Source organism: Antedon mediterranea, chromosome 4 (genome assembly GCF_964355755.1).
Source record: "Antedon mediterranea chromosome 4, ecAntMedi1.1, whole genome shotgun sequence".
NCBI classification, from domain to species: Eukaryota; Metazoa; Echinodermata; class Crinoidea; order Comatulida; family Antedonidae; genus Antedon; species Antedon mediterranea.
The window spans coordinates 29422719-29436302 of NC_092673.1; the positions used below are offsets into that span (position 1 = coordinate 29422719).

At 33.9% G+C, this 13584-nt stretch overlaps 2 protein-coding genes across 4 annotated transcripts; one reads left to right on the forward strand and one right to left on the reverse strand.

Moving 5' to 3' along the window:
* Positions 1–475: 475 nt before the first annotated feature.
* Positions 476–9363, reverse strand: LOC140046266 (uncharacterized). The gene is made up of 8 exons (XM_072090842.1): positions 8294–9363; positions 7950–8166; positions 7775–7845; positions 7058–7201; positions 6524–6606; positions 5347–5464; positions 2034–2159; positions 476–1710 (listed from the first exon to the last, which is right to left on the reverse strand). The coding sequence occupies exons 1-8, from the start codon at positions 9354–9356 to the stop codon at positions 1583–1585; spliced, it is 1950 nt and encodes a 649-aa protein (XP_071946943.1). The 5' UTR covers positions 9357–9363; the 3' UTR covers positions 476–1582.
* A 940-nt stretch (positions 9364–10303) lies between these two features.
* Positions 10304–12518, forward strand: LOC140046267 (serine/threonine/tyrosine-interacting-like protein 1). 3 transcript variants are annotated; one of them, XM_072090843.1, is made up of 3 exons: positions 10304–10558; positions 10770–10865; positions 11061–12518. In XM_072090843.1, the coding sequence occupies exons 2-3, from the start codon at positions 10792–10794 to the stop codon at positions 12133–12135; spliced, it is 1149 nt and encodes a 382-aa protein (XP_071946944.1). In that variant the 5' UTR covers positions 10304–10558; positions 10770–10791; the 3' UTR covers positions 12136–12518. The 3 variants fall into 3 exon arrangements, with proteins under 3 accessions (XP_071946944.1, XP_071946947.1, XP_071946946.1); XM_072090846.1 differs by having other exon boundaries at positions 11064–12518; XM_072090845.1 differs by having other exon boundaries at positions 10304–10508.
* Positions 12519–13584: the final 1066 nt, after the last annotated feature.

Below are 13584 nucleotides of genomic sequence, written 5' to 3' on the forward strand. Positions count from 1 at the left end.
TATTCACGTTCATTAAAATCCGAATTAGACTTATTAAAATTTTCTACCAAGTCATTTGAAAACTAACAATTGATATTATCAGGATTAAAAGGCCTAAATTTAGTTTAACCCTAAACAAATATATGAAAGTAGTTCCTATAGCAGTCAACTTACCTTAACACTTGGTATTGGTCCAATATGTAAATACGAACTTAAAGTTGTACAAATGAGCTGTGAGTTACAAATGATAGCTAACAAGTATTTGTCATCTTATAAAATGTAAGTGAAATGTGACAATGAGTTTTCTATTAACAATGTCACTTGTTACCTCCTATTTTACTCATCATCATTATCATCACTTGGGGTTTTCTTGAAATGTCGTGACCCCTAGAAGATGATCTTTTCATATGGGATCTATTTTCTACAAATTGATAGCAAAATAACGAAGAAATGTAGAATAAAAATCATGAATGACATAAATCATACATAATACATCTTTATTTTTAAATACTTTTTGTCTTTTAATATTTCTTTTAAATTGATAGCTAAGGGCTGAAACAATGCATTTGTGCTTCTTAGCTAAGTAGCAAAGTTTAAGAACATTCAATAGTAAGATTTTATTTTTGGTTTATTAATTTACAGCATTCAAAAACCATCATATCTAAAACTTGCATTCAAGAATTGTATAATGCTACATGTCAGCATCAGCAATACATATCAGTGTTTACACGCGCACGTAACTGTTTACGTCACTACCAAGAATAAATACAAACTATACCACCCGTGTGCATCCAATGTGCCCAAGAATATCACGATACTTTTATCACGCACCTTTAATTTTCAAAACGTTTTACTTTCTCGAAAGAGACTGATAAATGACCGTATTGACCATCGGGTTTTATAGAATATTATTTATCCTATAAGTGGTTCTTTCAATTTGGATTCATGAATAGGAGCCGCCGTCAATGACCAACATCTGCCTAAAATATTTGACATGACCTTTAAACAGGTCGGTGCAAGGGCATTTAACGTTAAATTTAGTTGACACTTTAATTTTGTTTAGCTTTCATCGACGTGTAATTTTTTTTTTTTAAATAGATTTGTTTCATTTATAGTGTTTTGTAAAAAGAGTTCATTCACATCTGAGGGACCTTTGTAGTTTCCAGGACCAGAGTAGGTATATATATTGGTAGGGTGGTGGTATAGCGTTATTTATCAGACGTCATTTCTACGTCTACTTTTAGGACATTGTAATTGTTACTTCCCCGATCAGTACGGATAATGTTTATATTTAAATTTTTTTAATATATCAGAAGTTAAATTTTATACGAATTGATTTGCCTTTAGTGGAAACCAAGGTTTAAGCATATTTTCCACTAGACGAATTTGTTCGCGTGAATAAAAAATGTCAGCTTATATGCATCATGCGTATTCATGTTTCCATCTTCCAAATCCCTCTCTACGCATGCGTATAAGGTGACGCTTTTGATTCGCGCAAACAAATTCGCCAAGTTGAAACAAATCTGTACAATACTAATACTATTCAGGACTGAGTCGATGAGATTTAAACCCTCTTCGTGGAACCATGGTGATCACTGTTTTCTCAAAGCGTTGCATGAGGTCCTAGCATATGACTTTTCGGAATTCGTATACCTTTAATCGTAAAAGATGGGCGATGAGGCTTCATATGCTGTATTCGTGGACTGTAGTTAGCAGGACCTGGGTTGTTTGCTGAAACACAACACACAACATTAATATTAATGTATCCGTAATTAAAAATAGTTTAGTTATGATCTTCGGACGCAACGCTATGACGTAGACACGACGCACACGCAAATGAGTTGACCAATCACACGCAACAGTTTGGAAGATCCATCGCGTCGTGATTGGTCAACATTACTTGTGGCGCACTTACATTCTTGCGTTGCGTCCAATTGTGACAAGCCTTACAGGAAATCTAGAACATATTATATGAAGAAATCTACTTTATTTTATTTTGTAAGCAAGTAATAAAGAAATCAGAATAATATTGATAATAATTAGAATATACTTACGATCAGTATCACCGATAGATATGCATGTACCCAAATGTCTAGACCCAAAGCTGTATGCAGGAGCATTTGGTAATGAATGGGATTTGTCTGGGTAATATTCATTTGGCGATGGCTCGGATTCAGATCCTAAAATAAACATTATCACATTATCACAGGGGCGTACAATTTAAAGCATCTTAAAGAAACACTAAGGCTCTGTCTACACTATCAAACCTTTTGTGACAAATGTGATGTGCCCATATATGGACATGATGTAATATCACTACCATATTTGGGTATATCACTACCATGTTTGAGCATATCACACTTGTTTGTCAAATTAGTTTGATAGTGTAGACAGAGCTTAAAATAAGACATTTAAGTAGACAATATTCGGAAATTAATTTGGACTAGCATAATCAATTATGATATGTATAAAACAATTTTTGTATATTAATTTATTAACTGAAAGACTTATTCTGGTGCGGTATGATGTCTAGTGACAATACACAGCATATAGTATCTTGTCTGATAACATTTAAATCTCAAGTAAGTACCGTAGCACATGTGGGACTAATGATGCCGTCACAGACACGATACGGCAGGCTAGATTTGACATAGTCAATAGAAACTATGATTTGCTTGACCCGCTCTCTAATTTTATTATGAATTACTCGTAAAAATAAAAGGTTTTAGCAGACCAGTTTTTTTATAGGTTGGCAAATTTACTATTAACACGTTCTATCGATTTTTAACAACAGGTAACAATAAGCAATGCGGCTTCTATTCTAGTATTTGATAACCAAATCACAATTTCCAGTCGGCAGTGGTCATTATGTGTGTTTAAAAGTGTGGAAAATTACTCCTTTGGTCCAAGTGAAGTCTTTTTGTTTGCCATTTTGTGGTCAATTATGAATTCGGTCACCGGCCACAACTCGTCGTATCAGCAGACAAGCACTAAACCAAATTATTAAGAGCTAGACATACTTTAAGTTGGAAATGGTGCAGAGTAGACAGGAGTGGGGGTGGGCCTAACTAATTTACGGGTAACGAGCGGCATGTTTACTACTTCTTTCTTGGAGATCCAAGAAACATTTATTATATATGGCCTTTGGCCCAAATAATATACAATGTAATACAATATTAAATAAATATCAGTTGAGTGCGTTTAAAAATTCAGGGGCGGATTGCTATAAGCGGTCTATAGCCGGTCTTAGCTCTTAGCCGGCTATAATTCGTGACGTAGCAAGTAGTCTTACATTATAGACCATTGCTATACCGCGGTCTAACCTGTAAACGGTCTTTAAAATTAAAGCCTACTCGAAGGAGTCTTAAAACAGTCTTAAACCTCTCTTTTTGTTGCTTTTACGTATTATTTACCGTCAAAGACAACCAATAGAACGAGTTTTAAGTGTTAAATCAAATAATAACGGTGATTTTATTCTTATATAGCCCTAGAATAGATTTTCTTGCGTAGAAATGTACGTACTGTTATGATTGTGAATTGAACAAGCGTGACGAACATTACCTTATTTGGTATTCTACGCGCAAAGTACGCCCTCAATTTGTTACTTTACGCGGTCTTATCTAAGACTGTTTTATAGCAATGGTCTAACAGGGGTGGCTTTAGTAAGACCGTCTATCAGATAAAGCCGGCTTTAATCGGGGAGTTAAGACCATTAGTTAAGACTGTTTTATAGCAATCCGCCCCTGTTCTACGTTTAAATGAAAAAAATAAATATTTTCCAGGTTTAACAGTAAGATCAGTATTTGTGGTAGACATAAGATAAATATATTTTAGATTAGTTGGGTTGTTTGTATAAAAGGAAAACATATATTTAGTTCTAATATCTGAATAAAATGGACAAACTAAAGTGAAATGATATTCATCTTCAATTGATTGTAAAGCACATAATTTGCATAATCTTTCATTTCTATTTATACAATTCCATCTTCCTTTTTCAATTTCTAATTCTAAAATTCCTAGTCTTATCTTAGTCATAATTTGTCTATGTTTGTAATTTGTTACTTTAGTTAGATATTCTTCAATTCCAAAATTATATTTAATGTGCTTGTAATATTGGAGCTTAGAGTGTAGCCTAGTATCTTCGTAGAATTTCTGTCGTTCAATGTCTGTAAGCCTTTGTTTAAAATTTGAAATAAAAGTATATATATTATTAACCTGTTGTGAGTACCATATGTTACCAAATCCATTTATGCATAGTATTTGTTTTACGTCATTGGCCCAACATTGCTCATTTCTTTGAGCTTTTCTATATTGAAAATCATAACATTGTATAATAAATTTGTCATTATCCATTTGGATTACTCTTAGCCAGTAACGAATTATATTAATGATAATTTGAATTTGGATAGTAAATCTTCCACATTCTCCTCTCACTGCAACACTTGGTGCAGAATTACCTATTCCTAGAATGTATTTACAGAATCTTAGATGAACTTTCCCTAATACTGATATATCATTTAAACCCCATATTTCGCTACCATAAAGTAAGATTGGCATAATCTTAACATCAAATATATGGTTCCATATATTAACTTGGAGGTTACCAAAACGCCTATGGGTCAATCCTTTTAATGTGAACAAAGCCTTATTAGCTTGTTGACAATTGTATTCTTTGGCTTTATTCCAATTCCCATTTGAGTTGAAAACAACTCCTAAATATTTAAAGGATTTGACAATGTCAACTGTATTTCCATTGTAATTCCATTTTTCAAATTTGTTAAGATTACCACCATTCTTAAACACCACAGTATTACTCTTGTTAACATTGACAGTTACATCCCATCTTGTACAATAGGTAGATAACTTGTTTAAATAATATTGTAGACCATAAACGGTATCACCAAATAACATAAGGTCATCTGCATAGAGTAGCCTAAATGATTAATTTTTAGATTTCCTATTTGGATTCTATGCTCGTCGCCTTCCTCATTTAATGTTTCACTCAAATCATTAATAAAAATATTAAATAAAAAGGACGAGAGTGGTTTACGTGATCTTGCGACAAATTAATTTTCAAAACCCTCGTTTTCTGTCACTCTCCCCCCCCCCCCCTGCTGCCATGTATACCTCAGTAAAGCGATTTCATTTGTTTATACAGACATATAAATAGGCCTACATATGGAAGGCGTTAGATAATCCAGAACTAGGTTGTTTTCAGTTAAATCCTAAATTTCTTAGAATCATTAATGGAAAGCATATTGGAATCTATGACGTCAGCGTCATCCATTGTATTATTAACAAACCAATAATCCCAACAGTCTAGCCCCGAAAAGGGGTTACTTTCTATTCATACACAGTAGTATATACCTTTTTTGTTGATAGCAAATTTCGATCTGACTCCAATACTGTACACTGGAAAGTCTGGCAGTGTGTGGTTTCTCCTTCCCAGTAGTGGTTTACTGCAGTATTGTGCAGGTGATGGCCACTGAAATGAATTAATTTTAGTTTTTTTTAAATAACATTACTGATATAGAGCTATAAACTCTATGAATTTGTTAAACTTGTTGTTAATCTCTATAGTACCATTTAAGCATGGTTCCCATTTGGACTCAACGCAAGGAAGCGCACCCTAAGTTTACCAATCACAAGCGATGAATCATCGTGTCGGTTGTGATTGGTCAACTCACTTGTCTTGTGTTGAACCAGAGTTAGATATCATGACTTTTTCTTAACATATATTTTATGATCACTTTCTTAAGCTTGGTTCCCACTAGGACGTAACGCAAGGACGTAACGCAACGCAAGCGTTTTCACCAATGACAAGCGTCAGTTCGCATAATCCATCGCTTGTGATGGGTCAAATCGCTTACGTTGCGTTACGTCTTTGTGTTGCGTCTCTGGTAGGAACCAAGCATTAGTGGATATACACTGTCTACCCTGTACTTGCCCCTGCTGCCCATCCTCTAATACAGTAGCCTCTAGTTGATAAAGCAATTATACACGAGTGAACTGTAACCTAATCTATATATTTTTATAGTACATTGTGAGGAAACAAACATTCTTTGTAGTATTTAAAGTAAGCAAAATAATTGAATTGTAAAAAAACAGTAATCAGAGGAACTCCGTAATATTATATTCCCAAATTAAGCTAATAAAGTTGATCATGCGTATTTGTGTCAACGTGTTCATTCGTGTCATTATGTCATCATAATGAGTGTCATTATACAATTAAACCCTCTCCCCCAAACCCATCTAATCAAAAGGGTAATTGGAGATCATATTTTTCTGCTGATGATGAGATATTTCAACATTCGTGAATCACGTTCAGGCACTCAAGCATAAACGATTACATACTTCGTGCAGTTGATCAGTTATTGGTCTTACCTAACATTGAATAAATACAATACTATTATTTATATTATTTGTTGCTCAGGAGTACACAGGTGGGCAATGATCCATTATAAAATATTCTATTTCAACAAATGAGAAATTATCCGTGAATGGTTCTGATTTAATAACAATGGTTATAAAATTTCCAACTTACTCTTTTTTCAAAATTCACTTTGGTGGTAAAGTTGCTGTTACTATTGAACCATGGTTTAGCATGCGCAGTACGGGCACCTCCACCTACATCAATGGAAGAAAGTTATTTAAATAATACTATTATGTCGTTATATTTAAAAGTTTAGTTGACGTCATGTCAGGTACTGGCAAATTGGCGGTTTAAGAATTACAAAATTAATGACGAAGTACGGGGCGCCGTTTGTCCACAAAGTCACCAATGCCCTGAACGGCGCCCTGTAATAATTATAATGGTCATTCGTCTTACTTGCTTGGTGACTTGAATGTTCATTGTACATCTAACAGTACACTGTACAATCCTCCAGTTACATTAGAATAATTCAACATTGGATGAACGAAGTATTAGCATTATAAGAATCTGGCTCACCATTTGATGAAAATCATGTGCCTATACTCTGACGTAACTATACTTTGTAGTACTATGAGAACTCCCTGACGGAAAGCTAATTTGAAGTAGATATCAACTTTAACTTAACTCTACCTTAAAGGAACATACCTCTTTCATAAAACCTCATTCCAAAGCTGTACTCGGGTGCATTCGTTTCATACAGTGGTTTATTGCTTGGCGAATAATGCCATGGGCCAGGCAGATCTAAATCAATCGGTAGTGGCGGCCTACTATTTGCACATTCATCCCATCCTGTACAAAAAGTAATAACATTTCGGTAAATTATTAAAACATTTTTTATGTGTCACAAATATTAATTATTCATTTCACTATTATATATTTATATTTTAGTCTACTCTGTAACAATGTTAGTATACTTATAGGCATACGGGGGTCACGACTTAAAGTTCGGTGAACTTACTGTGACCTCCATCCACCCACATTTAATATATGTTGTGTAAATTATATATATATATATATATATATATATAAGTGAGTGGAAAAAATAAATAAACGAAACGAAACGAATTGTATGCCTAATGTATGACGAACGAATAGGCATTCAGGTACCATGTAAGATAAACCACAAGAAAGTAAATAACTAACTATATACAACAATAACTATTTGATAAATATGGTTAGAATATGTAATATTAAGTTGCAATAGAAATAGATATTGGAATTTCCTAACCCTATCTCTCTCTTTTCTATTCTATTCTCCATACATTTTGAATGGCGATCTAAGTAGGTAGAGTGTGCTTAATAATGCAAGTTTATAAGCCAATCAGCGCTTTGTTAACTGTCGGTACAAATAATACAACTTACTCAGAAGTTTAGCCTGCTTTTTAACTTCATAGTATTGGCTGACACTTCTGATAACGGCAGCACGACGCTTTCTAAAACATAAAGAACAAATCAGTATATATATAAGAACATCGAGATTGTATGCAACTTTTGTTGGCTGAGTTCGAGATGACGTACAGTAATATGTACCACTTACTTTGCTGACGTCATTTTAGTTGTCATTTTAACAACGGCTGGTGGAAGTCTAACCGATTGGCGCGTAGATAATCGTTCATCAATTGAGTTCCATTTTAAAGATGGTGATGGAATATGTGCGATGCTAGGTCTGTTTGTCTTGAAATTAGATTTCCTGGCGACAAATATTGACGGCACCCTATCATAGTACGGCTTCTCTAATTGGTTATCTTGATCGTCTGCAATTATTTAATAATAAAGTTGTATTTAATTTACATCCATCTTTAAGATGTTATATTTAGAAGTTTCCAAATCTAAAAATATGTGAGATTAAACTAAACTTATGGAAATAAAAGCGATACCTACTTAGTTCTGTTTCACTTAGATCTTGAGTGTCACTCTTTGCAAGATGTTGGTCTTCAATTAGTTTCTGTAATGCTTCGATGTCATCGTCATTTTCATCGACTTTTTCTCCGTTTTCATTTCCACTATCGTTATCATCTTCACTCTCGTTTGTTTTTGTTTGTCCATTTTCTTGTGTTTTTGTTTGTTCATTTGGCAATTCTTTCAAGGATTTTCCTTCACAATTGATGTAATTATCAACTGGGTGACAAATGTCAGTTGTGTCATTTTGTTCGGTGTTTTCTATTTTGTATTGTTCACGTAAATTAGATTTTTCATTCTCCTCTTTTTCTGCTGCACTTTGTTCATTTAAATTATCTGAAGCGTTGTTTTTTAATTTACTTGGCCTTTTTTGGTGGCTTTTATCAAAATCTTCTATCGGTTTGTTATTTTGGTCAACTTTCTTTTCTTTGTCATCACTTTTACATTGTTTTTGGTCTACATCACTAATAGTTGCCAAATTATTATGCGTGTCTGGTTCGTTATCACCAATACCAACAATTGTCACATTTGGTGTAGTTTTTAATATTGTTTTCACCTCCATATTATGGTCATCGTAGCCATTTAGTACAACATCTTGGCTATCTTGTTCTTGTGATTGACCACCGTGACCATTAGACTGACCCTCTGTTTGGTTACTAATTGATTGTTGATCTTCTTCAGTTTCCAGTGGATCTTTCTTGCTTTCATGTACTTTTTCTTCCATTTCTATGTTAACGTCTTCGTCTCTATTACCACCACCAACTTCAATAGTTTGCTCTATGAAGTCCTTATCTATAACATTATATTCAACCTTATCACTATCAACTGTTTCGAAAATTATTTTTTCATCTTCTTTAAGCTCTGGGTTGTTATTATTTATGATGTGCTGCGCATTTTGCTTACTTCTGTCAGTTTGGTCTATATCATTATTATTCCACACAGTCCGTGCCTCTGGGTGTTTTGATCCTGTGTCTTGGTCCTGATCACTAACATGTTCTATTTCACACTTTGTGTGTTCCATAACAGATTCTTCTTGTTCGTCCATCTCTATGTTGTCATTGAATTGAACTACTTTGTGACGTGTACTATTATCAGACATTTCGTCCAGAAATGTATCATTATGATCATCTTTTACTGTTTCAGAATCCTAGAAAGAATTAATCACAAGATCTTACTGTATTTCAGTAAAATTAGGTATTTGTGTACAAAGGTAGGCTATATAAAACCTGTGAACAATAGTTAATGCAATCAATATTTGAAGGTTTGGTCCATGATTTGTATTTGAGTTCGTGCTTAAGACAACAGACAACAACACTTAAACTTAAACATACAGTACGGTTCAGAAATAGTTGTTTAAATCCCGTTTAAATCATAGAATCCGTACATTCCAACACATATAGTAACACTATGCAATAGGCCTACTATGATTTATGATTTTACAATTAAATAAGAACTAGGAGGTAATCACCTATTGAAGTACGCCTGTACAAAGTTAATACAATTGACACGCCTCAATTAGTCGGCGTTCGGGTAGACCTCTTGGAGTGATATAATTGCAGAAAAACTTACCTATTATTACGTTGAAACCTTGTTTTACAGTAAAGGTAAAATAATCTGCATTTAGATGACACATAAAGTAGGAACTGTAATCGATCGCGATAATATAAAGCAAGCAATCGTGGTAAAGCTTTGATGTTCAGTCAAGTGTTTCCGTTGCTAGGCTTCTCAAACTATTAGTATGGAACGCTTTCTGTATGTATTGTAGTCTATTAATAAAAACAATAACCAAATTTGTTTATGAAGGTCATGTGATTATTTAGTGTTCACATGCTCTCTTTTCAACAATCAGTCATTGTTCAACTTTTGAGATGACATGTGAGTGAACATGAAACTAAAATACTTGTAAATTATACAATAAGGCGTTCATGGCGCCCCATACCTTATACTCCATTTGGTCTTGTTTACATTCTTAAGTTCAACGCTGAGTTCAAAGATTAGATTGCGATTAAAATATCTGTTTACCTTAGCAACTAAACTTAAATGGGATCTCTTAAATGATTTTGAGCCATTTAGAGACAGACAAATTAGTTTATATAAGTGTCATACATTATGTAATGTGTGCCAGTAATAATCTGAAGTCATGACAGTGAAGTAGGCTACAAACAACTCAATCACATGTATCAACGTGAGTACACCGGTAAGAACGCATTCTTTGTGGTACTGTATTGACATTTGTGCAAATGAACGGTAAGCCTAACAATAAATGTGCTGGTCAGATATAGTGCTAGTGCACGGCTGGTGGTTCTTGAAGTACTGTTGTGTAGGCCTGACCTAGTTAATGATTAGGCCTATTGTATGTGTATAGGCATTTTATTAATAAGTACGTTTAGACTAAAAGATCACACTTAGGAAAGCTGACATATATATTTTTTTATATAAAATCATTTGGTATTTGCAGCTTTTATAAGAATCAAGATGGTATGGGAATAAGCATTTCATGCAGACAAGGAATAGATGTAGTATCAGTATGTTGCAGGACATCAACTATCAAAAGGTAAGAAGAGGTTGGTTAACAAGGTTGTTGTTACAGTGGTAGATAGATAACTATCAGGATTTGAGTATGCATAATGACGACAGCAAAAAGACAAAACAAGATGCACCAGAATCAGAAGATACACTAGAAAGTAAAGCTAAGTCAAGATTCTTAAAGAGATTCAATCTATTTTAATATTTGTTTTTGTATTTCCAGCAGCTCTACACAAACTCAGAATAGTACAAATCAAGATGTAACCAACTCATCTTTAGATAAAATACCAGTAGGCATAATGGCAGAAAAAACAAAACCAGAAGATGTACCAGAAAGTGAAACTAAGTCAAAATTCTTAAAGAGACTACCAAAAAAATCAGATGGATATTTAATTCCTCAACGCCCACCTGATATTCAAAGTAAAGATGGATTTATGAATATTCATGAGCTGTATAATGCTATGAATGTTGGGTACAGTCAGCCTTACATACATGATCCCTATTACATGTTGATACTTGATACAAGGAGTGTCAAGTCTTACTCTAATTCTCATATACTGACTGCAAGAAAACATACAGCCATTGATACTGACTTTGAGTGCCATATAGATCTTGGCAAGCTATTACAATACACTATGGTGATATTGTATGGTGAGGTTGGAACATCTGATGATGATGATGATGTCACGCAGGGTTTATTGTCAAGAATCGGTGCAATGTGTGATGTGTATATACTTGTAGAAGGATTTTCAAAATTTAAAAGTACATATCCGGCACTGTGTAGCAGTGACATAATCACAAGCAAAGAATCTCGTAAAAAGATATCGACATATCCTTCTGTAGTTCTTGCAGGTTGTCTCTTTCAGGGAAACAAAGACCATGCCGAGAATAAAACTATTCTTAAAGATGTCGGCATAACACATATTGTGAATGTAACGTCCGAGATGAAAAACCTATTCCAAGATGACTTTGTTTATCTGCGAATAGCTGTCGAGGATGAACTGTCCTCCAATTTAAGACCACGTTTATCGCAAGCTGCAGATTTTATCGCAGATGCATTGAGAAATGGTGGTCGTGTGATGGTTCATTGTATTCAAGGCGTGAGTCGGAGTTCTACAATTACTTTGTCTTTTATGATGAAATATTTAGGCTGGCCTTTAAAAGATGCAAGAGACTACCTTAAAATATGCCGGCCAATCATCAACCCAAATAGAACATTTCTATTACAGTTGAGTCATTTTGAAGAGACATGTTTTGGTGAAAAAATAAGTGATCCCGATGATGTTTGGATGAGCTAAACTAAAACATTTACATACAATTCAATTTATTTAAAAGGCCTCCAGAAATGGAGAGATACATTCAATTACTAAAAAAAAGCAAAACATTAATATACAAAACAAAAATGGAAACATTTAGAACGCCCTCAATAAGAGTTTCAGATAATTATGTTGGTCATAAGTTCTGGTGGACAAGATACACGCTCTAGATCCCCTAACGCGTGTTGTAAAAACGAACAAAAACCTACAAATTATCTCATATAATATAGATAACAAATTACTATTTTTAGTTTACATTGTGATGGATATAATAATATATTAAAACATGTTGCAGATGTTTGATTTATCGATTTTTTACATTATTATATATAGTACTGTATTGCTTTTAATATGTGTTTGTTTTTTTTTTTTCATAACACGTGACGTAACGTTATTTTAGAAATTTTAAATTCAATCAAAATACATATGTTTTAATATTGTCAAGTTAAAACACATATCTTATGTATAACTGTTATTTAATAAACGTATTTTGATTAAGCTTGTTTGTTTTGTTATTCGTATATGTTTGCATTACGACTGCATTTGCATGCTTCTGGAAAACAGAATAATAAAATAAACATGTGCAAACAGTCAATTGGATAATGAAATATTGGGTTATCAGAAATCAAACATGGACGAATTAGTTTTAATTCATGGTTTAACGTACTAGGTGTGGCGGAGACGTTGTCTATAAACACTTTCTGGTTCTAGACTGGTACAGACGAGTGTGAAGATGGCCAGCAACCCGGAGCCAACTATTGGTGATCCTCTCCCCTAAAAACCCCAATTAAAAACAACAGCCAAAGTACTCATAATTATATGTATACTTTGTGAGAAAAAAAAAACCAATTTGTGCGTATGTAGAAAACGTTATTTAAAAGCCGGGAAGAGGGAAAAAGCGAAATTTCCGAATATATCCTCCTATAGTAAGACATAACATTTTACTAGTGCACTAGTGATGAGTTGTCCATCTGCTACAGAAACTGGCGCGAATTCGAGCCTGTGACACCTGAAAATAGTAACCCACCCCCAACTTTTCCGGTCAGCAACTCATAGCAAAAAAATAATAAAACAGTACGAATAAACAAATTTGGTTGAACTGTAACTTTATTTTTATAAACTCAAAAACATTTAATCCTCCCCATTCCCGAGGTCAACATGCATTATCTCCTTATTTTAAAAATACGGCTACATCATAAACGATATATAGTTTTTGTCACCCTAATAGTAACCCCTATGGGTTACTATTAGAGTAATGGGTTATTATTATAGATTGACTTATAAGGTGGGTTGTTAGAAGGGGGATTACTATTAGAGTGTGGGTTACTATTAGAAGATTGACGGTATGCCCGCATTGTGGCAATATGGCCGTGAACCCATCCTTATGTTTACTTTCTGGGCGTCATCGTGAAAACAAATACACAATAGAAC

Excerpts from the sequence above, each read along its gene's own strand:
- LOC140046266 (XM_072090842.1), bottom strand. The coding sequence starts at position 9,356 with ATGGACGAACAAGAAGAATCTGTTATGGAACACACAAAGTGTGAAATA. Across the intron at positions 2,160-5,346 it reads ATTTGCTATCAACAAAAAAG|GATCTGAATCCGAGCCATCG; the intron begins GTATATACTACT and ends TGTTTATTTTAG. Across the intron at positions 1,711-2,033 it reads ATCTATCGGTGATACTGATC|CAAACAACCCAGGTCCTGCT; the intron begins GTAAGTATATTC and ends GTTGTGTTTCAG.
- LOC140046267 (XM_072090843.1), top strand. The coding sequence starts at position 10,792 with ATGGGAATAAGCATTTCATGCAGACAAGGAATAGATGTAGTATCAGTA. Across the intron at positions 10,866-11,060 it reads AGGACATCAACTATCAAAAG|CAGCTCTACACAAACTCAGA; the intron begins GTAAGAAGAGGT and ends TTGTATTTCCAG.